The sequence below is a fragment of the Coregonus lavaretus genome (assembly GCF_964263955.1).
Source record: "Coregonus lavaretus genome assembly, chromosome: 38".
Lineage (NCBI taxonomy): Eukaryota > Metazoa > Chordata > Actinopteri > Salmoniformes > Salmonidae > Coregonus > Coregonus lavaretus.
The window spans coordinates 19902903-19926055 of NC_140025.1; the positions used below are offsets into that span (position 1 = coordinate 19902903).

Genomic DNA, 23153 nt, shown 5'->3' on the forward strand with positions numbered 1-23153 from the left:
ATTTTAGTCAGACCAAGCTATAACATTATATATTTACTATTTTTTACATTTTTTACATTTTTAGTCATTTAGCAGACACTCTTATCCAGAGCGACTTACTACGTTTATTGACTTACTACGACAGTACATTCAACCAAAAGCTAATATAACAAAGGCATCAGAGATTATTTATAATCTGTCACAGAAACTGGAATCCATCTCCCCAGATCAGTCAATAAATGCTTCTGGTATTGACTTATATGCTGCCCCTGTCTTCATGTTGTTGCTGGACATATCTTTTTTAAAATGTGTGTAGGTCACCTAAATCATCAGAAAAATTGCCCCTCCTGAGAATTTTTTCAGGAGCTGCCACTGCGGGGGAAATAAATGTTTCAGTGTGTCCATTCTCATATTTTAGATTAAACAGATTCAATGAAATTGAAAAAGAATATTAATCCAACTTAATGTTTGTCCTCTGGTTTAAAGAAATCTACCGAGAAGCCAAAATAACTGCCTTGAGGACCCGAATAAACAGATGGTCTGTCGGTAACCAAATTGAAACAAACACACGTTGATAAGTGGAGAATGAAAATAATAGATGCACACACACACAAAAAAATCTCCATTGTGTCTCAGAAAAAAGCTGGTCTTCAGAGAAGCTAGGAGCAGTGATTTGGGAACGCAGTCTTGCAAGTACCGAAATTAAATCAGTCGCATCTCTCCCAAGGAGTAGAAGGCTGCTACATTTGATGATCCGCGGTTATAACGCTCCCTTCCCATGGATTAATTCCTCCAATAGAACTGACTAACCACAAACATCAATTTCGCTTGTGACACAGATCAAAAACGTGTCACTGCAATACTCCGATGCAATGTTACGTTTAGTTCATCCATGCCATGTATCCGCTCTGTTTGATTTGCACTCCAGTCTTGTCCAAAGTAAACAGTGGGATATAGCTAGCTAGCCGATCTGTGAGCCACAGGAAGTGAGTGCTAAACGCAGAACTTAACACACACTTCCGCAATTCTATTGTATCATTACCAGCACAAATTGATTGTGTGATTATGTTTCCTAGCAATAAAGACATAGTAAATCACGACCTATTTTAAATGGAACGTGTTTCATTTTGATTATAGACAATCTGGGAATAACAAATATACACTATATATACAAAAGTACCATGGTGGAAAAATAACTTAATAGTCATACTTGAGTAAAAGTAAAGATACCTTAATAGAAAATGACTCAAATAAAAGTGAAAGTCACCCAGTAAAATACTACTTGAGTAAAAGTATAAAAGTATTTGGTTTTAAATGTACTTAAGTATCAAAAGTAAAAGTATAAATCATTTGAAATTCCTTATATTAAGCAAACCAGATGGCACCATTTAAAAAAAATGGACATTCACACATTATTTACAAACAAAGCATTTGTTTAGTGAGTCCGCCAGATCAGAGGCAGTAGGGATGACCAGGGATGTTGTCTTAATAAGTGTGTGAATTGGACCATTTTCCTGTCAAAATGTAACGAGTACTTTTGGGTGTCAAGGAAAATGTATGGAGTAAAAAGTACTTTATTTTCTTTAGCAATGTAGTGAAGTAAAAGTAAAAGTAGCCTAAAATATAGATAGCAACGTAAAGTACTTTACACCACTGCAAAAGTATGTTGACACCCCTTCAAATTAGTGGATTCAGCTATTCCAGCCACACCCGTTGTTGACAGGTGTATAAAATCGAGCATACAGCCCTGCAATCATAGACAAACATTGTCAGTAGAATGGCCTTATTGAAGAGCTCAGTGACTTTCAACATGGCACCGTCATAGGATGCCACTTTTCCAACATGTCAGTTCATAAAATGTCTGCCCTGCTAGAACTGCCCCAGTCAACTGTAAGTGCTGTTATTGTGAAGTGGGAACACTAAGTGGTAGGCCACACAAGCTCACAGAACGGGATCGCCAAGGGCTGAAGCGTGTAGTGTGTAAAACGTGTCTGTCCACGGTTGCAACACTCACTACAGAGTTCCAAACTGCCTCTGGAAGTAACGTCAGCACATTAACAGTTCGTCAGGAGCTTCATAAAATTGGTTTCCATGGCTGAGCAGCTGCACACAAGCCTAATATCACAATGCGCAATGCCAAGCTCGCCGCCATTGGACTCTGGAGCAGTGGAAACGTGTTCTCTGGAGTGATGAATTATGCTTCACCATCTGGCAGTCCGACAGACAAATCTGGGTTTGGCGGATGCCAGGAGAACGCTACCTGCCCCAATGCATAGTGTCAACTGTAAAGTTTGGTGGATGAGGAATAATGGTCTGGGGCTGTTTTTCATGGTTCGGGCTAGACCCTTAGTTCCAGTGAAGGGAAATCTTAATGCCACAGCATACAATGACATTCTAGACAATTCTGTGCTTCCAACTTTGTGGCAACCGTTTGGGGAAGGCCCTTTCCTGTTTCAGCACAATGAATGGTCCATATAGAAATCGTTTGTCGAGATCAGTGTGGAAGAACTGCGAGCCAGGCCTAATCACCCAACATCAGTGTCCGACCTCACTAATGCTCTTGTGGCTGAATGGAAGCAAGTCCCTACATCAATGTTCCAACATCTAGTGGAAAGCCTTCCCAGAAGAGTGGAGGCTGTTATAGCAGCAAAGGGGGGACCTTTGAAACCCAGGTGGAAAGGACCACATCAGATCGCCCTCACTACCCCAAAGGCGGTAAAGTTCTTAGGGAAAGACACCTGGATCCACGCCTCCCACTGTAAGCAAGTAGCAGAGCCAGAAGGTGATGTCGCTCTTGTTACTCCTACAACCCAGTAGGGGCACTCTGGGACTCACAGCCCTTGTGGCTGTGGGCATCCTCTGGGTGGTAGCAGACTTCGAGCCAGAGGCGGGTGAACGTGCTAGTAACCTCTCCCCGACCTCAAGGCCTGGCTTCCACCAGGGGAAGCCCAGAAGTGGATGACCCCGCTGACCTGAACCTGTATCCAAACCTGACCAGATTGTTGGGTTTGTGGATTGTTACCAGACAGTGCTGAGACTATGCCATTACTAGCTACAGTGGGGGAAAAAAGTATTTAGTCAGCCACCAATTGTGCAAGTTCTCCCACTTAAAAAGATGAGAGAGGCCTGTAATTTTCATTATAGGTACACGTCAACTATGACAGACAAATTGAGAATTCTTTTTCCATAAAATCACATTGTAGGATTTTTAATGAATTTATTTGCAAATTATGGTGGAAAATAAGTATTTGGTCACCTACAAACAAGCAAGATTTCTGGCTCTCACAGACCAGTAACTTCTTCTTTAAGAGGCTCCTCTGTCCTCCACTCGTTACCTGTATTAATGGCACCTGTTTGAACTTGTTATCAGTATAAAAGACACCTGTCCACAACCTCAAACAGTCACACTCCAAACTCCACTATGGCCAAGACCAAAGAGCTGTCAAAGGACACCAGAAACAAAATTGTAGACCTGCACCAGGCTGGGAAGACTGAATCTGCAATAGGTAAGCAGCTTGGTTTGAAGAAATCAACTGTGGGAGCAATTATTAGGAAATGGAAGACATACAAGACCACTGATAATCTCCCTCAATCTGGGGCTCCACGCAAGATCTCACCCCGTGGGGTCAAAATTATCACAAGAACGGTGAGCAAAAATCCCAGAACCACACGGGGGGACCTAGTGAATGACCTGCAGAGAGCTGGGACCAAAGTAACAAAGCCTACCATCAGTAACACACTACGCCGCCAGGGACTCAAATCCTGCAGTGCCAGACGTGTCCCCCTGCTTAAGCCAGTACATGTCCAGGCCCGTCTGAAGTTTGCTAGAGTGCATTTGGATGATCCAGAAGAGGATTGGAAGAATGTCATATGGTCAGATGAAACCAAAATAGAACTTTTTGGTAAAAACTCAACTCGTCTTGTTTGGAGGACAAAGAATGCTGAGTTGCATCCAAAGAACACCATACCTACTGTGAAGCATGGGGGTGGAAACATCATGCTTTGGGGCTGTTTTTCTGCAAAGGGACCAGGACGACTGATCCGTGTAAAGGAAAGAATGAATGGCGCCATGTATTGTGAGATTTTGAGTGAAAACCTCCTTCCATCAGCAAGGGCATTGAAGATGAAACGTGGCTGGGTCTTTCAGCATGACAATGATCCCAAACACACCGCCCGGGCAACGAAGGAGTGGCTTCGTAAGAAGCATTTCAAGGTCCTGGAGTGGCCTAGCCAGTCTCCATATCTCAACCCCATAGAAAATCTTTGGAGGGATTTGAAAGTCTGTGTTGCCCAGCGACAGCCCCAAAACATCACTGCTCTAGAGGAGATCTGCATGGAGGAATGGGCCAAAATACCAGCAACAGTGTGTGAAAACCTTGTGAAGACTTACAGAAACCGTTTGACCTGTGTCATTGCCAACAAAGGGTATATAACAAAGTATTGAGAAACTTTTGTTATTGACCAAATACTTATTTTCCACCATAATTTGCAAATAAATTCATAAAAAATCCTACAATGTGATTTTCTGGATTTTTTCTCCTCAATTTGTCTGTCATAGTTGACGTGTACCTATGATGAAAATTACAGGCCTCTCATCTTTTTAAGTGGGAGAACTTGCACAATTGGTGGCTGACTAAATACTTTTTTCCCCCACTGTATTCTGAATCGGGGAGGATGGTCAAAAAGCGCTACAAAGGGTGGTGGAGATTGAAATCCGAAATGTTTTATTTATTTTCTCACAACACAAAATTCTTTATCTTTATCCTGTGCATTAATTGTATTTTGTACACACATCCAGATAGCTAATTTGTGTGGGGACTTTATTTAGGGATGGGAGAGATCCTCTAAATATTTATTTTGTATGGCTGTGGGCAGGTCGAGGTTATCGGGACAGTATTCCACCCAGTCTTAAATCATTGGATAACAAAAATAGGCTGTAATGATGAGTACTACATTTGACTATAACAGGGTGCGGTTTTCTGTCGATTTATATAGCTTGTGTCATAACGGTAGGTCCATAAGGGTTGGTTGAATTTGCATACAGGGAGGGACCAGGGAATTTTGTCACAACCACATGTTAAATGTGTGCAACCACGGCTTGAGGGAAGACGTGGTGAAAACTACAGCATCTAAAATCAATTACATTTTAGTGTTTGCTAGCCTGCCTTGAAGAATGAGCTAAACACCATTACCAATTCTAACATAATTAATGCACCGTTCCTCTTTCAGCCTTAAAGTTATTTTGTATCCCATAGCTACGTTTTTTTTATGCTCTCAAACCATGTGACAAGGTGCTTTAATGTACACTAGCCTTGTTCATTCCAGGTGATAACATGCATCCTTTGTCCTGATCTTATCCACATTCTGATGTTGCCCACATTGTAGCCGTTGCATCTACACATGGTAGTAACATGTGTCTTATCTGGTCACAATGCAGACAGTGGACAGATATCTTGGTCCCTCCCTGTTTGCTAATTGTTTCACAGATTCTGTCAAAATATGTTTTTATTTTAAGACACATTTATGCCTTCCGTTAATTGCAGTCACATGTCAATGATTTTTGAGGGCGGATAATGGTGATTTAAATGGTTTCACTGTTCAAATCCGTCTAAACATATCCAGGCACCGCTAGAGGTGGTCAGGAAGATCACAATCAGATCACCAAGTCTTTTAATCGTCTACACAGGTCTAAAAATGTGGGCACAATCAGAATGTGGACAAGATCAGGACAAAGTATGCATCTTAGAACCAGGTATATAAACTGGGCTCAACAGTGGGGTGTTCCAGAAAGCAGGATCAAAGCAATCAAATCTTACATTCTCTGATTCATTTAGAAAACTAAACTTGAATATGGGTTGTTGGTTGCAAAATCTTCAGGCTAAGTTCAGCGATAGAACCTTCGTAGGAGCATCGTTAAATCTCCGAGCTGTTTCCCAAAACCATCATTACTAAAGTTGCACTTGAAAACGTTCGTTATTTACCGACTGCCTCAGACCACTCATAGAACCGCTAAGTGCATCGTTTGAGGAGTTTTTTCCCTACACAGAAGATCTCTGCTAAACATAAAATCAAGATGTTTCTTAACTTCACATTGAAGTTGACTACAAATACAAAGTTGCCAATGTCTTTGCAATTGTTACAAACAAGCGAAGGATTCTAAAAGATGCTTCAAGTGAAAACCGTGATGACTGCATTAAAATAGCCTACAGCAGCCTTTAGGCTACATACAGTGCATTCGGAAAGTATTCAGACCCGTTGTCTTATTCCACATTTTGTTACGTTACAGCCTTATTCTAAAATGGATTTAAATAATAATCCTCAATCGACACACAATACCCGATAATGGCAAAGCGAACAGGTTTTTAGAATTTTTTCCAAATTTATAAAAAAAAAACAGAAATACCTTATTTACATAACAATTCAGACCCTTTGCTATGAGACTCAAAATTGAGCTCAGATGCATCCTGTTTCCATTGCTCACACTTGAGATGTTTTTACAACTTGATTGGAGTCCACCTGTGGTAAATTCAATTGATTGGACATGATTTGGAAATGCACACACCTGTCTATATAAGGTCCCATAGTTGACAGTGCATATCAGAGCAAAAACCAACCATGAGGTCGAAGGAAATGTCCGTAGAGCTCCGAGACAGGATTGTGTCGAGGCACAGATCTGGGGAAGGGTACCAAAACACTTCTGCAACATTGAAGGTCCCCATTGGCCTCCATCATTCTTAAATGGAAGAAGTTTGGAACCACCAAGACTCTTCCTAGAGCTGGCCGCCTGGCCAAACTGAGCAATCGGGGGAGAAGGGCCTTAGTCAGGGAGGTGACCAAGAACCTGATGGTCACTCTGGCAGAGCGCCAGAGATCCTCTGTGGAAATGGTAGAACCTTGCAGAAGGACAACCATCTCTGCAGCACCACCAATCAGGCCTTTATGGTAGTGGCCAGACGGAAGCCACTCCTCAGTAAAAGGCACATGAAAGCCTGCTTGGAGTTTGCCAAAAGGCACCTAAAGACTCTCAGACCATGAGAAACAAGATTCTCTAGTCTGATGAAACCAAGATTGAACTCTTTGGCCTGAATGCCAAGCGTCCCGTCTGGAGGAAACATGGCACCATCCCTACGGTGAAGCATAGTGGTGGCAGCATCATGCTGTGGGGATGTTTTTCAGGGGCAGGGCCTGGGAGACTAGTCAGGATTGGGTTAAAGATGAACGGAGCAAAGTACAGAGCACTCAGGACCTCAGACTGGGGTGAAGGTTCACCTTCCAATAGTACAACGACCCTAAGCACACAGCCAAGACAACGCAGGAGTGGCTTCGGGACAAGTCTCAGAATGTCCTAGACTGGTCCAGCCAGAGCCCGGACTTGAACCTGATCGAACATCTCTGGAGAAACCTGAAAGTAGCTGTGCAGCGACACTCCCCATCCAACCTGACAGAGCTTGAGAGGATCTGCAGAATAGAATGGGAGAAACTCCCCAAATACAGGTGTGCCATGTTTGTAGCATCATACCAAAGACTCAAGGCTGCATCGTTGCTTCAACAAAGTACTGAGGATAGGGTCTGAATACTTATTGAAATGTAATCAGTTTATTTTTAATACATTTGCAAAAATGTCTAAAAACCTGTTTTTGTTTTGTCATTATGGGGTACTGTGTGTAGATTGACGAGGGGGAAAAAAACAATTTAATTCATTTTAGAATGCTGTAATGTAACAAAATGTGGAAAAAGTCAAGGGGTCTGAATACTTAATAAATGTCATGTTCATTCAACCGATTTATATTTTGCTAATTGTAGGCTACGGTCTGTAATTGCCTCAATATATTTCATGATATGCGCAATGTGCCCAATCTTGATTTAGTGCATTATTATAGGGTAAGCATTAGAATAAGCCACCTCAATATTTGCAGCCATAGATTCTTTCTAGTAGCTGATCCGTTGTCAGTATTGTGGAATAATTCTAATGTTAAGGTTAGATTTGAATGGGAAATGCTGATCTGAGAGCAACATTTGCCTTTCTTTCATTCCTATCAATATCGACACATAGCGAACATTCTCTTTGCGTGGTGTTTTGGATGTATTCCTCCAGGTCTCTACGTCATGGCTCTTTATTCTGTAAAACTCAATATATGCAGAGTCCAAAAGTGTCAAATAATTGTATGACTATGGAATTGCTCTTAATCTGCTATTTAATCCGTTTTTTTACACTAGAACCCTACCTCCCCCTTGTACATTCTCGAAAGGAGTTGCACAATCTGTCATGGTATGGTCTAATAATACAAGTCAGGAGGATGTTTATACAATAGAACCAAACATCAATAGACAGGATTCAGGACAGCCAGAAAGAACGGGTGATTTCACATGAACCACGTTCAAGATGTAACCCCTCTAAAATCCTTTTCACTCTCTTAGCAATCAGGACCACTGAGAGGGAAAGAAAACAGCAGCAGCAACAAGATGTGAGCATCAGGATGTTTTATTGTGAATCTGTTTTAGTCATCTCTTCTTCATAGTCCATGAGGCACTGTTCTATTAGAAGTCATCATTGTCAGTCATCCAGGTCCAGTGTGTTGAGTTCTTCATCCAGTTCGTCCAGGTCCTCGCCGGTGAAAAGGTTCTCGTCCACAGGCACGGGCTCTGCTTCTTTGTCATCGAGAGTCTCGTCTTCCCTGTCGTGTCCGTTCTCCTCCACACCTCCGCAAGCCCCGTTCAGCTGGTCATCTGGGAGAGAGTGCAAGGTACAGGTTCAGAACAACACATATGCTCAGTCAAAGGCATCAGATAGTGCCGCTGAAAGTATTCAGACCCCTTGACTTTTTCCACATTTTGTTACGTTACAGCCTTATTCTAAAATGGATTAAATAAATAAAACTCCTCAGCAATCTACACACAATACCCCATAATGACAAAGTGAAAACAAGTTTAGAAATGTCTGCAAATGTATTACAAATAAAACAGAAATACTTTATTTACATAAGTATTCAGACCCTTTGCTACGAGACTCAAATGAGCTCAGGTGCATCCTGTTTCCATTGATCATCCTTAAAATGTTTCACAACTTGATTGGAGTCCACCTGTGGTAAATTCAATTGATTGGACATGATTTGGAAAGGCACACACCGGTCTATATAAGGTCCCACAGTTGACAGTGCATGTCAGAGCAAAAACAAAGCCATGAGGTCGAAGGAATTGTCCGTAGAGTGCCGAGACAGGATTGTGTCGAGGCACAGATCTGGGGAAGGGTACCAAAAAATGACTGCAGCATTGAAGGTCCCAAAGAACACAGTGGTCTCCATCATTCTTAAATGGAATTAGTATGGAACCACCAAAACTCTTCCTAGAGCTGGCCGCCCGGCCAAACTGAGCAATCGTGGGAGAAGGGCCTTGGTCAGGGAGGTGACCAAGAACCCAATGGTCACTCTGACAAGAGCTCTAGAGTTCCTCTGTGGAGATGGGAGAACCTTCCAGAAGGACAACCATCTCTCCATCACTCCACCAATCAGGCCTTTATGGTAGAGTGGCCAGACGGAAGCCACTCCTCAGTAAAAGGCACATGACAGCCCGCTTGGAGTTTGCCAAGAGGCACCTTAAGACTCTCAGACCATGAGAAACAAGATTCTCTGGTCTGATGAAACCAAGATTGAACTCTTTGGCCTGAATGCCAAGTGTCACATCTGGAGGAAACCTGGCACCATCCCTACGGTGAAGCGTGGTGGCAGCATCATGCTGTGGGGATGTTTTTCAGTCGGAGGGACTGGGAGACTAGTCAGGATCGAGGCAAAGATGAATGGAGCAAAGTACAGAGAGATCCTTGATGGAAAACCTGCTCCAGAGCACTCAGGACCTCCAACTGGGGCAAAGGTTCACCTTCCAACAGGACAACAACCCTAAGCACACAGCCAAGACAACGCTGGAGTGGCTTCGGGACAAGTCTCTGAATATCCTTGAGTGGCCCAGCCAGAGCCCGGACATGAACCCGATCAAACATCTCAGGAGAGACCTGAAAATAGCTGTGCAGCTCCCCATCCAACCTGACAGAGCTTGAGAGGATCTGCAGAGAAGAATGGGAGAAACTCCCAAAATACAGGTGTGCCAAGCTTGTAGCATCATACCCAAGAAGACTCAAGGCTGCAATAGCTGCCAAAGGTGCTTCAACAAAGTACTGAGTAAAGGGTCTGAATACTTTCTAAAAACAGTTTTTGCTTTGTCATTATGGGGTAGTGTGTAGATGAGGGGAAAAAACAATTTAATCAATTTTAGAATAAGGCTGTAACCTAACAAAATGTGGAAAACGTCAAGGGTTGTGAACACTTTCCGAAGGCACTATATATACACACACACACACACACACGCAGCATCTGTGCTGTGACCCATGAACAAAATTGCAATGGTAGGTGACGTGGTAAGGGAGTCATCTTTATGCAAGGAGCATCCGGGATAAGAATTAAAATTTTTGGACTTTTGAAAATAATTTCATGTAGCCATTGATTCCTGTAGAATATAACTTATGAATTCCTCATGAGTTTAGTTAAACTGTCATACCCCATCAGAACCCAAAATATATGCTTATTTTATGCAATTTTTTGTAAGCAATGTAATTGTAAACAAACACTGTATAGCTTAAAGGGGAAATCCTCACGTGATACAAAGTGTCCTCCATGCCCCTGTTTCGGTAAAAAGCTATGGGATGCGGCTGGAGAAATGTAACCACTCAAATTCATAGAGCTATGGATGCAAGGACTGACCATCCATGATATCGAAATGATAGTTTTAACCAGGAGTTGGAACCGGTTCAGGGAACAGAACCGAAAACCGGGAAATAAAGAAATGTTTCAAAGAACAGAAATGGAACGAAAGTGATCCATACTGTTCCGGAACAGAACCTTTATTTTAAAAACATGGAAATTGGTTAATAACGTTATTTTACGTTGCAGCCATTTTTTCTAGTCCCACAAGCTGAACATATTTGCCAGTGTGTGTGCAGGCTCCCTGCCCCTCCAAAGTATAGCCTACTGTATTGACATTAGAATCGTGAGAGATTTTGTTTTAGCTAGAGAATGGATTACATTTTTCAATGCTACTTAAGGATTACTATAGGCCTAGTTATCACATTTCACATTGGATTTATTACCTACAAAAAGGTAGAACGTGTTTCTAATCAAATAAAATGTGATGTTATTGCGGGTGTAGCGAAATGCTTGTAATTCTGGTGCCGCTCTGCACACACAAGCTTGTTAGCTATCTCAAAAGGACATTCAAAGTTCCTTCATAGAAGCTGCTCCTCCTAGGTATAATTCTGTGGACCTAATTCAGATAATGCATGTCATAAGATGCCTAGTGCTTCAAGCCTGCTCGTCAACCCTCTCTTCACTCGCTCCCCACCCGTAAAATGTCAGTCACATCTTGCGCCATAGGGTACACTTGTGTTCATCACCCATGTAAACTATCTTGCCTGTTCAATCCGCACTGGTTGGTGAAGTACTTTAAATGAGCTAAAATGTAAACAACTTGATTTCACAGGTTAAAATAGGAACAGAAAGGAACGATAAACAGTAACTTTTTTTTGAGCTGGTTCAGAACTTTATTTTGCTGGTCGGAACAGTGGAACGAAGCGAGAGAAAAATAGTGCTTCTGTTCAGAATGAAACGATTGGAAAATGTCAGTTATAAACCCTGGTTTTAACCACATTTTCCTTTGTTTACAAACATTGGAGTAAGATATGCTTATATTTTGTGTTCTGATGGGGTACGACAGTTGAACTAAGCTTATGAGGCATTTATAAGAATTATTCTTCAAGAGTCAATGGGGACATATCATTCATTTATAAATCCAAAAAGTGAACGTACCAACTGCAGATTGCCCCGTTAAAATATGGTTAAATCTATAATTTTGATCTCATGGATGGTCAGTCCTTGTTGTATCATTAGGTCTGTCTACGAATTTGAGAGTTTACCAGCTGTTTACCGAAACAAGTGAATCCCGGATTGCCCCTTTAAAGGCTGGGGGACAATTGTGTGATAGAAAGAGGTTTAAAAGACAGACATGATATGGAAAACATATTGGGATAGAAAGATAAATGCTTAGGAAAAAAATGGTGATCAAGGATAATGTAGCTTCCATTCATTTTATTGACAGAGAATAATTTCAAACACTCACCATTAATTTCCTTTGTTGGCTTCGATTTGGCTGTGAATCTGTCAACTGCAGCAACAGTTATTCCGGTGTTGTCAACTTCCTTTGGAACAAACCTGGCTAGATCGATGTCCTGGAACTCCTGAACATCTTCAACCTGTGGGGAGGGATAACCAGTAACAATGTCATACAGAAGTATCACTTCATGATAATTAAATCACCAACACACTTCCTCAAGCTACTTCAGTAAAGATTTCCTGAGTATCCCCAGAGATACATGCCTATTTAAAAATGTGTTTATCAGGCTTACCTCTTCAACATCATCATCGTCCTCAACATATTTTATGTCATCAGCCTCCTCATCGTCATCATCAGCCAGATCAGGGCAGAACTCAAATACTTGACGGCCGCTAACCTACAGAACAAAAACTTGTGTTAGTATTAAAATGTTTTCCACTTATCTGTAAGATGTGATACTGCAATCGAAATAAATGACTATTTCGAGGTTTGGCGACAAAACAAAATCAAAGCTCACCCCAAAGGACCTGCCAGCATTGAAATCAGCCTTCTTTTTCTCCATGTCTTGCTCTGCCTTCGCCACTTTCTCTTGCCTTTTCCTCTTTTTCCAGGCCAAGAAGGTCTCCAGAGTTATTCGGGTGACATTTGGTCCGAGGGCAGATCGCTGATAGACAAAGTAATTGTTTGGTAACATTTCTTAAATAACAACAGCCCACAGAAACTTCACAGGATCTCAATCTCAGCACTATGTTATTGAATAAGTCACATTTTGGATTTGTTTTATGTTGGTCAACGAGTGATCTCAAACATTAACAGCCAGTCCTGGCATCCATAGCTCTTTATGAATTTCAGAGTGGATAAAGTGGTGGGCTGCCGACTGAAACAAACATTGTGGCCATTGTGGCTTTAAGCGTAATATGGGCCAAATAACACACTAGACAGATATCTCAAGTAGAAACATGAATTTTAGTGAAAAAGTGGTCAAATCTACCTCATTCTCTATCAACTCTTCCATTGAGATTTCATCTTCCTTTTCGTCCTTTTTCTTGTCTTTCTTGAGCACAAACCCAGCAGGCAATGCATGGCGGTACATACAAGTGTCAGCTCCACTAGGACATACCCAAAACCAACCATATTTGTTGTTTTCAATGGCATCAAGGAAATGCTTGCAAACCTACAAGACGATAAAAGCAGAAGTCAGTCTATGGCCAATGTATCTTAATATACAGTGCATTCGGAAAGTATTCAGACCCCTTGACTTTTTCCACATTTTGTTATGTTAAAATGGATTAAATTGTGTTTTCCCCCTCATCAATTCACAATACCCCATAATGACAAATAAAAAACTGTTTTTTATAAATTTTTGCAAATTGATTTTAAATAAAAAAACTGAAATATACATTTACATAAGTATTCAGACCCTTTACTCAGTACTTTGTTGAAGCATCTTTGGCAGCAATTGCAGCCTCGAGGATGACGCTACAAGCTTGGCACACCTGTATTTGGGGAGTTTCTCCCATTATTCTCTGCAGATCCTCTCAAGCTCTGTCAGGTTGGATGGGGAGCGTTGCTGCACAGCTATTTTCACGTCTCTCCAGAGATGTTCGATCGGGTTCAAGTCCGGCTTCTGGCTGGGCCACTCAAGGATATTCTGAGACCTGTCCCGAAGCCACTCCTGCGTTGTCTTGGCTGTGTGCTTAGCGTCGTTGTCCTGTTGGAAGGTGAACCTTTGCCCCAGTCTGAGGTCCTGAGCACTCTGGAGCAGGTTTTCATCAAGGATCTCTCTGTACTTTGCTCCATTCATCTTTCCCTCGATCCTGACTAGTCTCCCAGTCCATGCCGCTGAAAAACACCCCCACAGCACGATGCTCACACCATGCTTCACCGTAGGGATGGTGCCAGGTTTCCTCCAGACGTGATACTTGGCATTCAGGCCAAAGAGTTCAATCTAGGTTTCATCAGACCAGATAATCTTGTTTCTCATGATCTGAGAGTCTTAAGGTGCCTTTTGGCAAACTCCAAGCGGGCTGTCATGTGCCTTTTACTGAGGAGTGGCTTCCGACTGGCCACTCTACCATAAAGGCCTGATTGGTGGAGTGCTGCAGAGATGGTTGTCCTTCTGGAAGGTTCTCCCATCTCCACAGAGGAACTCTAGAGCTCTGTCAGAGTGACCATCGGGTTCTTGGTCACCTCCCCTAACCAAGTCCCTACTCACCCGATTGCTCAGTTTGGCGGGCGGCCAGCTCTAGGAAGAGTCTTGGTGGTTCCAAACTTACTTCCATTTAAGAACGATGGAGGCCACTGTGTTCTTGGGAACATTCAATGCTGCAGAAATGTTTTGGTACCCTTCCCCAGATCTGTGCCTTAACACAATCCTGTCTTGGCGCTCCACAGACAATTCCTTCGACCTCATGGCTGTGTTTTCTCTGACATGCACTGTCAACTGTGGGACCTTATATAGACCGGTGTGTGCCTTTCCAAATCATGTACAATCAATTGAATTTACCACAGGTGGACTCCAATCAAGTTGTAGAAACATCTCAAGGATGATCAATGGAAACAGGATGCACCTGAGCTCAATTTCGAGTCTCCTAGCAATGGGTCTGAATACTTTTTTTTCCCACTTTGTCATTATGGGGTATTGATGAGGATTTTTATTTATTTAATCCATTTTAGAATAAGGCTGTAACACAAAATGTGGAAAAGGGGAAGGGGTCTGAAGACTTTCAGAATGCAGTACTGATGAATCTTAGCTCTTAGATGGATGTGCCAAAACATACAATTTGAGTTTTTGAGCTTTGAGCTTTCTTCTTTTCAGCTTCTCCGTGCTTCTGGTTCACTACCTCCTCCAGCTTCTTCTCATCCCAATTATCCATGGTATCTATACAAAACAGGATAAATAGTGAGCTCTACAAAACATCAGTTGTTTCTTCACTGCTGACAACACTAATGATTAGAAGACACTAACCTTTCTCAAGCTCATCATCTCTCTTGTCAACATAGAGGCTCCGTTTCTCACACTTCCTCTCGAGTGTCAAATCGTGGGAGAACTTGCACTTGTCTCCCTTGGTACATTGGCCTTGCTTGAAGAAGGCACAGAGAACTGACTTTGGGTCCACCCCTGCAGAATTAAGAGGAAAATGTAATAAGTACTGAATGTTTCTTCTCGCGCTCATTACCTCTTTCCTGCCACTGTTGCCATAGATAGGTGGAATGAACAGAATAATTACACATTCCGAAAATATCCTTCTCTTTTGTTATTGTAACCCAACACAGGGTAACACTATTGGGTAATTACTTAAATTATGTACATCAAAAACATAAGTCTTTACAAACTCATTCATTGAAACATGCAATATAATCTGTAAGCACTTTATGAACATAACAGCAAACATTTGTTAAAGATGTTACAAATACTTTTACATTTTAGTGTAAATCTTGTAATTTGAGACAGCTCTTTTACAGAGCACTCATGCATTGCAATAACCTTAGAACTCACATTGCAAATTGTGTCAATTGAAACCTATGATATAACCCTCCAGATAAAACTATCTACTAATGGAATGAATAATGTTAAAATTCCAAATAGAAAAACATTGAACATCTCTTATAGTATCTCCGACACATAACCGCACGGCGCTTGTAACGCCAAGGTAGTGGGTTCGATCCCCGGGACCACCCATACACAAAAAATGTATGCACGCATGACTGTAAGTCGCTTTGGATAAAAGCGTCTGCTAAATGGCATATCATTATTATGCAACTCCACGCACACCTGATGGCTTTTATAGATTGAGGATAAACACTGTAGCTTGCCTGGTGCACAAAGATTGTCTGAAAATGCTCAGTTTATATCGTAATACCTTTTTGCACCTTTACCATGTTCTAATTCTTGACAAACACTAGTAGCGGGTAGACCACAACGGCCTAATCAGTGATTAAGCCTCACGATATGAGTTTGTTAAGCATTCGATAGGGTAAGGTTGCAAAATGTCCTTTTGTCTGAAAAATGCTCTGTTTAATATAATCTATGTACCAGAGGAAACTTTGCAGCGGAATATAGACGACAAGCTGAAGACATTTCCATCCTCACCTTTAGCGACTTTCTGAGCAGCCACCACTGGCTTGAAAAGCTCGTTCAGCTCATCTAACTCTTTCTTCTTGTCACCCTTTTTGTTCTTGTCCCCTTCCGCACCAACCTAGGAAAACATGATCAAGTTAGTCATAAGTCCACAACAGGAATCAGGTTTGCCGGCCTCCTGACCTAATAGAAAGCTATAGCTTGCTGAGATTAGGTTGGCTTTATATCCATTTAAATTTTCCAGAAGGTGCCTTGTTTTGCCTTGAGTAGCCAGTTTGTTGAATTAACTGTCATTTGGACTTACTCTGCCAATTGTCCACTTGGTTGGTCCTATGCCAGTGGAAATTGACAAAATATCCACAGGAAAGTATTATCAAACCAACATTTTAAAATGCTTGTCCTGCTGTTGAAATTCCGATCATCTGGCACATGCGCAAAACCATGTAAACACCTGCATGAGCTCAGTTAGTATGCATGCATCGTGTGCATACATTTTATGCCTTTTGAAATAATGATCTCATTCTATTAAAAAAGATCAAATGGCTATGGTAGGTTACACATTTTGATTCAGCTGAAGCAAGCCCACAAATTCAGGAAATTAACCTTTTCTAGTTTAGTCATTTATCTTAGCTGTCTTAGAAGTATTTACTTTGCAGGCTGAGCACGACCCCATTCTTATCGACGGTGCTGTAGTGGAACAGGTTGAGAGCTTCAATGTCCGTGGTGTCCACATCAAACTTTCATGGTCCAAACACACCAAGACAGTCGTGATGAGGGCACAACAAAGCCTATTCCCCCTCAGGAGACTGAAAAGATTTGGAATGGGTCCTCACATCCTCAAAAAGTTATACAGCTGCACCATCGAGAGCATCCTGACTGGTTGCTTACCGCCTGGTATGGCAACTGCTCGGCCTCTGACCGCAAGGCACTACAGAGGGTAGTGCGTACGGCCCAGTACATCACTTGGGCCAAGCTTCCTGCCATCCAGGACCTCTATACCAGGCGGTGTCAGAGGAAGGCCCTAAAAATTGTCAAAGACTCCAGTCACCCTAGTCATGGACTGTTCTCTCTGCTACCGCACGGCAAGCGGTACCGGAACGCCAAGTCTAGGTCCAAAAGGCTTCTTAACACCTTTTACCCCCAAGCCATAAGACTCCTGAACAGCTAATCATGGATACCCGGACTATCTGCATTGTCCCCCCACCTCACCCCGTTTTACTCTGTTTATTATCTATGCATAGTCACTTTAACTCTACCCATATGTCCCGTGTATCTCAGTTGGTAGAGCATGGCGTTTGCAACGCCAGGGTTGTGGGTTCGATTCCCACGGGGGACCAGTATGAAAACGTATGCACTCAATAACTGTAAGTCGCTCTGGATAAGAGCATCTGCTAAATGACTAAAATGTAAATTGTACATAAACTCAGCAAAAAAAGAAACGTCCTCACTGTCAACTGCGTTTATTTTCAGCAAACGTAACATGTGTAAATAGTAACAGTCAGTATCTGGTGTGGCCACCAGCTGCATTAAGTACTGCAGTGCATCTCCTCCTCACGGACTGCACCAGATTTGCCAGTTCTTGCTGTGAGATGTTACCCCACTCTTCCACCAAGGCACCTGCAAGTTCCCAGACATTTCTGGGGGGGAATGGCCCTAGCCCTCACCCTCCGATCCAACAGGTCCCAGACATGCTCAATGGGATTAAGTTCAGGGCTCTTCGCTGGCCATGGCAGAACACTGACATTCCTGTATTGCAGGAAATCATGCACAGAACGAGCAGTATGGCTGGTGGCATTGTCATGCTGGAGGGTCATGTCAGGATGAGCCTGCAGGAAGGGTACCACATGAGGGAGGAGGATGTCTTCCCTGTAACGCACAACGTTGAGATTGCCTGCAATGACAACAAGCTCAGTCTGATGATGCTTTGACACACCGCTCCAGACCATGACGGACCCTCCACCTCCAAATCAATGCCGTCCAGAGTACAGGCCTCTGTGTAATGCTCATTCCTTTGATGATAAACGCCAATCCGACCATCACCCCTGGTGAGACAAAACCGCGACTCGTCAGAGAAGAGCACTTTTTGCCAGTCCTGTCTGGTAAAGAGACATACGTTGTTGCCGGTGATGTCTGGTGAGGACCTGCCTTACAACAGGCCTAAAAGCCCTCAGTCCAACCTCTCTCAGTCATATTATATATATATATATATATATATATATATATATATATATATATATATATATATATATATATATATATATATATATATATATATATATATATATATACACACATACATATACACACACAGTGGGGAGAACAAGTATTTGATACACTGCCGATTTTGCAGGTTTTCCTACTTACAAAGCATGTAGAGGTCTGTAATTTTTATCATAGGTACACTTCAACTGTGAGAGACGGAATGTAAAACAAAAATCCAGAAAATCACATTGTATGATTTAAGTAATTAATTTGCATTTTATTGCATGACATAAGTATTTGATACATCAGAAAAGCAGAACTTAATATTTGGTACAGAAACCTTTGTTTGCAATTTCAGAGATCATACGTTTCCTGTAGGTCTTGACCAGGTTTGCACACACTGCAGCAGGGATTTTGGGCCACTCCTCCATACAGACCTTCTCCAGATCCTTCAGGTTTCGGGGCTGTCGCTGGGCAATACGGACTTTCTGCTCCCTCCAAAGATTTTCGATTGTGTTCAGGTCTGGAGACTGGCTAGGCCACTCCAGGACCTTGAGATGCTTCTTACGGAGCCACTCCTTAGTTGCCCTGGCTGTGTGTTTCGGGTCGTTGTCATGCTGGAAGACCCAGCCACGACCCATCTTCAATGCTCTTACTGAGGGAAGGAGGTTGTTGGCCAAGATCTCGCGATACATGGCCCCATCCATCCTCCCCTCAATACGGTCCAGTCGTCCTGTCCCCTTTGCAGAAAATCATCCCCAAAGAATGATGTTTCCACCTCCATGCTTCACGGTTGGGATGGTGTTCTTGGGGTTGTACTCATCATTCTTCCTCTTTAGACCAAAAAGCTCTATTTCTGTCTCATCAGACCACATGACCTTCTCTCATTCCTCCTCTGGATCATCCAGATGGTCATTGGCAAACTTCAGACAGGCCTGGACATGCGCTGGCTTGAGCAGGGGGACCTTGCGTGCGCTGCAGGATTTTAATCCATGACGGCGTAGTGTGTTACTAATAGTTTTCTTTGAGACTGTGGTCCCAGCTCTCTTCAGGTCATTGACCAGGTCCTGCCGTGTAGTTCTGGGCTGATCCCTCACCTTCCTCATGATCATTGATGCCCCACGAGGTGAGATCTTGCATGGAGCCCCAGACCGAGGGTGATTGACCGTCATCTTGAACTTCTTCCATTTTCTAATAATTGCGCCAACAGTTGTTGCCTTCTCACCAAGCTGTTTGCCTATTGTCCTGTAGCCCATCCCAGCCTTGTGCAGGTCTACAATTTTATCCCTGATGTCGTTACACAGCTCTCTGGTCTTGGCCATTGTGGAGAGGTTGGAGTCTGTTTGATTGAGTGTGTGGACAGGTGTCTTTTATACGGGTAACGAGTTCAAACAGATGCAGTTAATACAGGTAATGAGTGGAGAACAGGAGGGCTTCTTAAAGAAAAACTAACAGGTCTGTGAGAGCCGGAATTCTTACTGGTTGGTAGGTGATCAAATACTTATGTCATGCAATAAAATGCAAATTAATTACTTAAAAATCATAATGTGATTTTCTGGATTTTTGTTTAGATTCCGTCTCTCACAGTTGAAGTGTACCTATGATAAAAAATGACAGACCTCTACATGCTTTGTAAGTAGGAAAACCTGCAAAATCGGCAGTGTATCAAATACTTGTTCTCCCCACTGTGTGTGTGTGTGTGTATGTATATATATATATATATAGTAAAGTGGTTGTCCCACTGGCTATCATAAGGTGAATGCACCAATTTGTAAGTCGCTCTGGATAAGAGCGTCTGCTAAATTACAGAAATGTAAATGTCAATGTATTGTTGACAGTCTGAGCACTGATGGAGGGATTGTGCGTTCCTGGTGTAACTCGGGCGGTTGTTGTTGCCATCCTGTACCTGTCCCGCAGGTGTCATGGGCGGCAGGTAGCTTAGGTAGGTAGCTCAGGTAGCTTAGTGGGTAAGAGCGTTGTGCCAGTAACCGAAAGGTCGCTGGTTCTAATCCCCGAGCCGACTAGGTGAAAAATCTGTCGATGTGCCCTTAAGCAAGGCACTTAACCCTAATTGCTCCTGTAAGTCGCTCTGGATAAGAGCGTCTGCTAAATGACGTAAATGTAAAAATGTAATGTAAATGTCATGTTCGGATGTACCGATCCTATGCAGGTGTTTTTACACGTGGTCTCCACTGCGAGGACGATCAGCTGCCCGTCCTGTCTCCCTGTAGTGCTGTCTTAGGCGTCTCACAGTACAGACATTGCAATTTATTGCCCTGGCCACATCTGCAGTCCTCATGCCTCCTTGCAGCATGGCTAAGGCACGTTCACACAGATGATTGGTGTTTTTTAGAGTCAGTAGAAAGGCCTCTTTAGTGTCCTAAGTTTTAATAACTGTGACCTTAATTGCCTACCGTCTGTAAACTGTTAGTGTATTGACGACAGTTCCACAGGTGCATGTTCATTAATTGTTCATGGTTCATTAAAACAAGCATGGGAAACAGTGTTTAAACCCTTTACAATGAAGATCTGTGAAGTTGTTTGGATTTTTACAAATTATCTTTGAAAGACAGGGTCCTGGAAAATTGACGTTTCTTTTTTTGCTGAGTTTATTACCTTGACTAACCGGTGCCCCCGCACATTGACCCTGTACCGGTACCCCCTGTATATAGCCTCCCTACTGTTTATTTATTTTACTGCTGCTCTTTAATAATTTTTTAATACACACTTTTTTCCCCTGCATTGTTGGTTAAGGGCTTGTAAGCGTTTCACTGTAAGGTCTACACCTTTTGTATTCGACGCATGTGGCAAATAAAATATGATTTGACTAGCATCTAGAGTTGCAATGTCCCAACATTGGATGCCAAAAATCAACTGGAAGTATCTACTAAATAAGTTTTGAAGCCACATAAACCAGAAGGCTACATTAATATTTTTTCCTAAAATTACTGTTTGCAGTTCCAATTATTACGATTGAACCAAATCCCAACTAATAAACAAAACTCCCCCGGTCAGAAGATAGCAATTAGTCTATGAATGGGGTACATTCTGACCAGAGAGAAGACATGAACAAAAGTCGGGTTTTTATGGCTATAGGTTGATGATGCTCTAATGGCAAACATCTCTGTATAAATGTCAAGCCAGTGGTCATTAGGAAAATTAATTGAGAAACAACAAGTCTGTAGGCCTAACTGGTAAATCTTACCTTACTACCAGGAACTTGCTTGACTTGCTGAGAGACATTCTTGATAAATTTCTGTTGTTTTCCTCCCTTTTTGTTCTTCAAACCAAATGTCTTGTCCTACATAAAAGATAAACAAATTGAATATCAGCAATTTAACAAGGACATACTTGGCAGGCTACCTAGAATGAACCTCTGAACGACAAAATAACAAGGTTTCGATAAGCTATGATAACTAACTAGTCAACCTTTCATCTGTGTTACAACTACTAACTAAGCAGTTAATTCTAGCCGTGGACAGACGATCAGACAACTTAGCTACCTAGCTAACATTAATTCGACTAAATAAAATGTTAACCTTTGTTGGCTACTGTCTGCAGCTAACTAGCTACATCATGCAAGCACAAGTTAGCTACCAAGTAGCTACCACGTTCTTAAAAAGGGGTTAGCATAAGAACGCTAACGTTTGTTAGCTTGGTACCTAGCAAATATAACGTTTGGAAAATGTTCTGCGTTCAATAATACGTGATAAAACTAGCTAGCATCTAACGCCTAACGTTCTGTCTAACTTACTAGCTAGCTTCACAAAATAACCTTTGAACGTTACTGTAGCTAGCTACCGGTACATGTTGTAGCTCACAAACTAGCTTAGCATTATTCAATATCATTTGGCTATCGTGCGCAAAAGTGCTTTCACCTCAATTATCTTTTCCTTCTTCTTTTCTTGCGTTTTTTTACTACCGGCGGCAGCTTGAGCTGGTTTCTTCGGAGGCATCGTGAATGATTTAACTATATTTTGAATTATTCTATTACGATAGCCACCGCTACATGAAGTACTAATAGGCCGCTCCGTGACAACTTGTTACCAAGTTGATGCTGAATGACGTCAGTGGTAATTCTCTTCTTCTTCATAGGTGTTTTTGGGGGAAGGTTGGCGTCAAACATTAATGGTGCATTACCGACACCTCCTGTGCTGGAGAGTTTGACCGTTTGTCTTACGTTCTCGTCCCTCAACGGTTGTCACTTTATACCACAGCCACAAACTCAAAATCGTGGCTACATCGTAACAATTCATGAAATTAATCTTAATTTATGGTAGAGCACAATGTATGTATGTGTGTGTATATATATATATATATATATATATATACACAGTGAGGGAAAAAAGTATTGGATCCCCTGCTGATTTTGTACGTTTGCCCACTGACAAAGAAATGATCAGTCTATAATTTTAATGGTAGGTTTATTTGAACAGTGAGAGACAGAATAACAACAAAGAAATCCAGAAAAACGCATGTAAAAAATGTTATAAATTGATTTGCATTTTAATGAGGGAAATAAGTATTTGACCCCCTCTCAATCAGAAAGATTTCTGGCTCCCAGGTGTCTTTTATACAGGTAACGAGCCGAGATTAGGAGCACACTCTTAAAGGGAGTGCTCCTAATCTCAGTTTGTTACCTGTATAAAAGACACCTGTCCACAGAAGCAATCAGATTCCAAACTCTCCACCATGGCCAAGACCAAATAGCTCTAAAAGAATGTCAGGGAGAAGA

At 42.1% G+C, this 23153-nt stretch overlaps 1 protein-coding gene across 1 annotated transcript; it reads right to left on the reverse strand.

The window, feature by feature from the left end:
* Positions 1-8443: 8443 nt before the first annotated feature.
* LOC311112443 (zinc finger CCCH domain-containing protein 15-like) lies at positions 8444-22503 on the reverse strand. The gene is made up of 10 exons (XM_084155575.1): positions 22297-22503; positions 21624-21719; positions 16229-16334; positions 15104-15256; positions 14916-15016; positions 13127-13309; positions 12653-12799; positions 12428-12532; positions 12142-12274; positions 8444-8706 (listed from the first exon to the last, which is right to left on the reverse strand). The coding sequence occupies exons 1-10, from the start codon at positions 22372-22374 to the stop codon at positions 8534-8536; spliced, it is 1275 nt and encodes a 424-aa protein (XP_084011701.1). The 5' UTR covers positions 22375-22503; the 3' UTR covers positions 8444-8533.
* Positions 22504-23153: the final 650 nt, after the last annotated feature.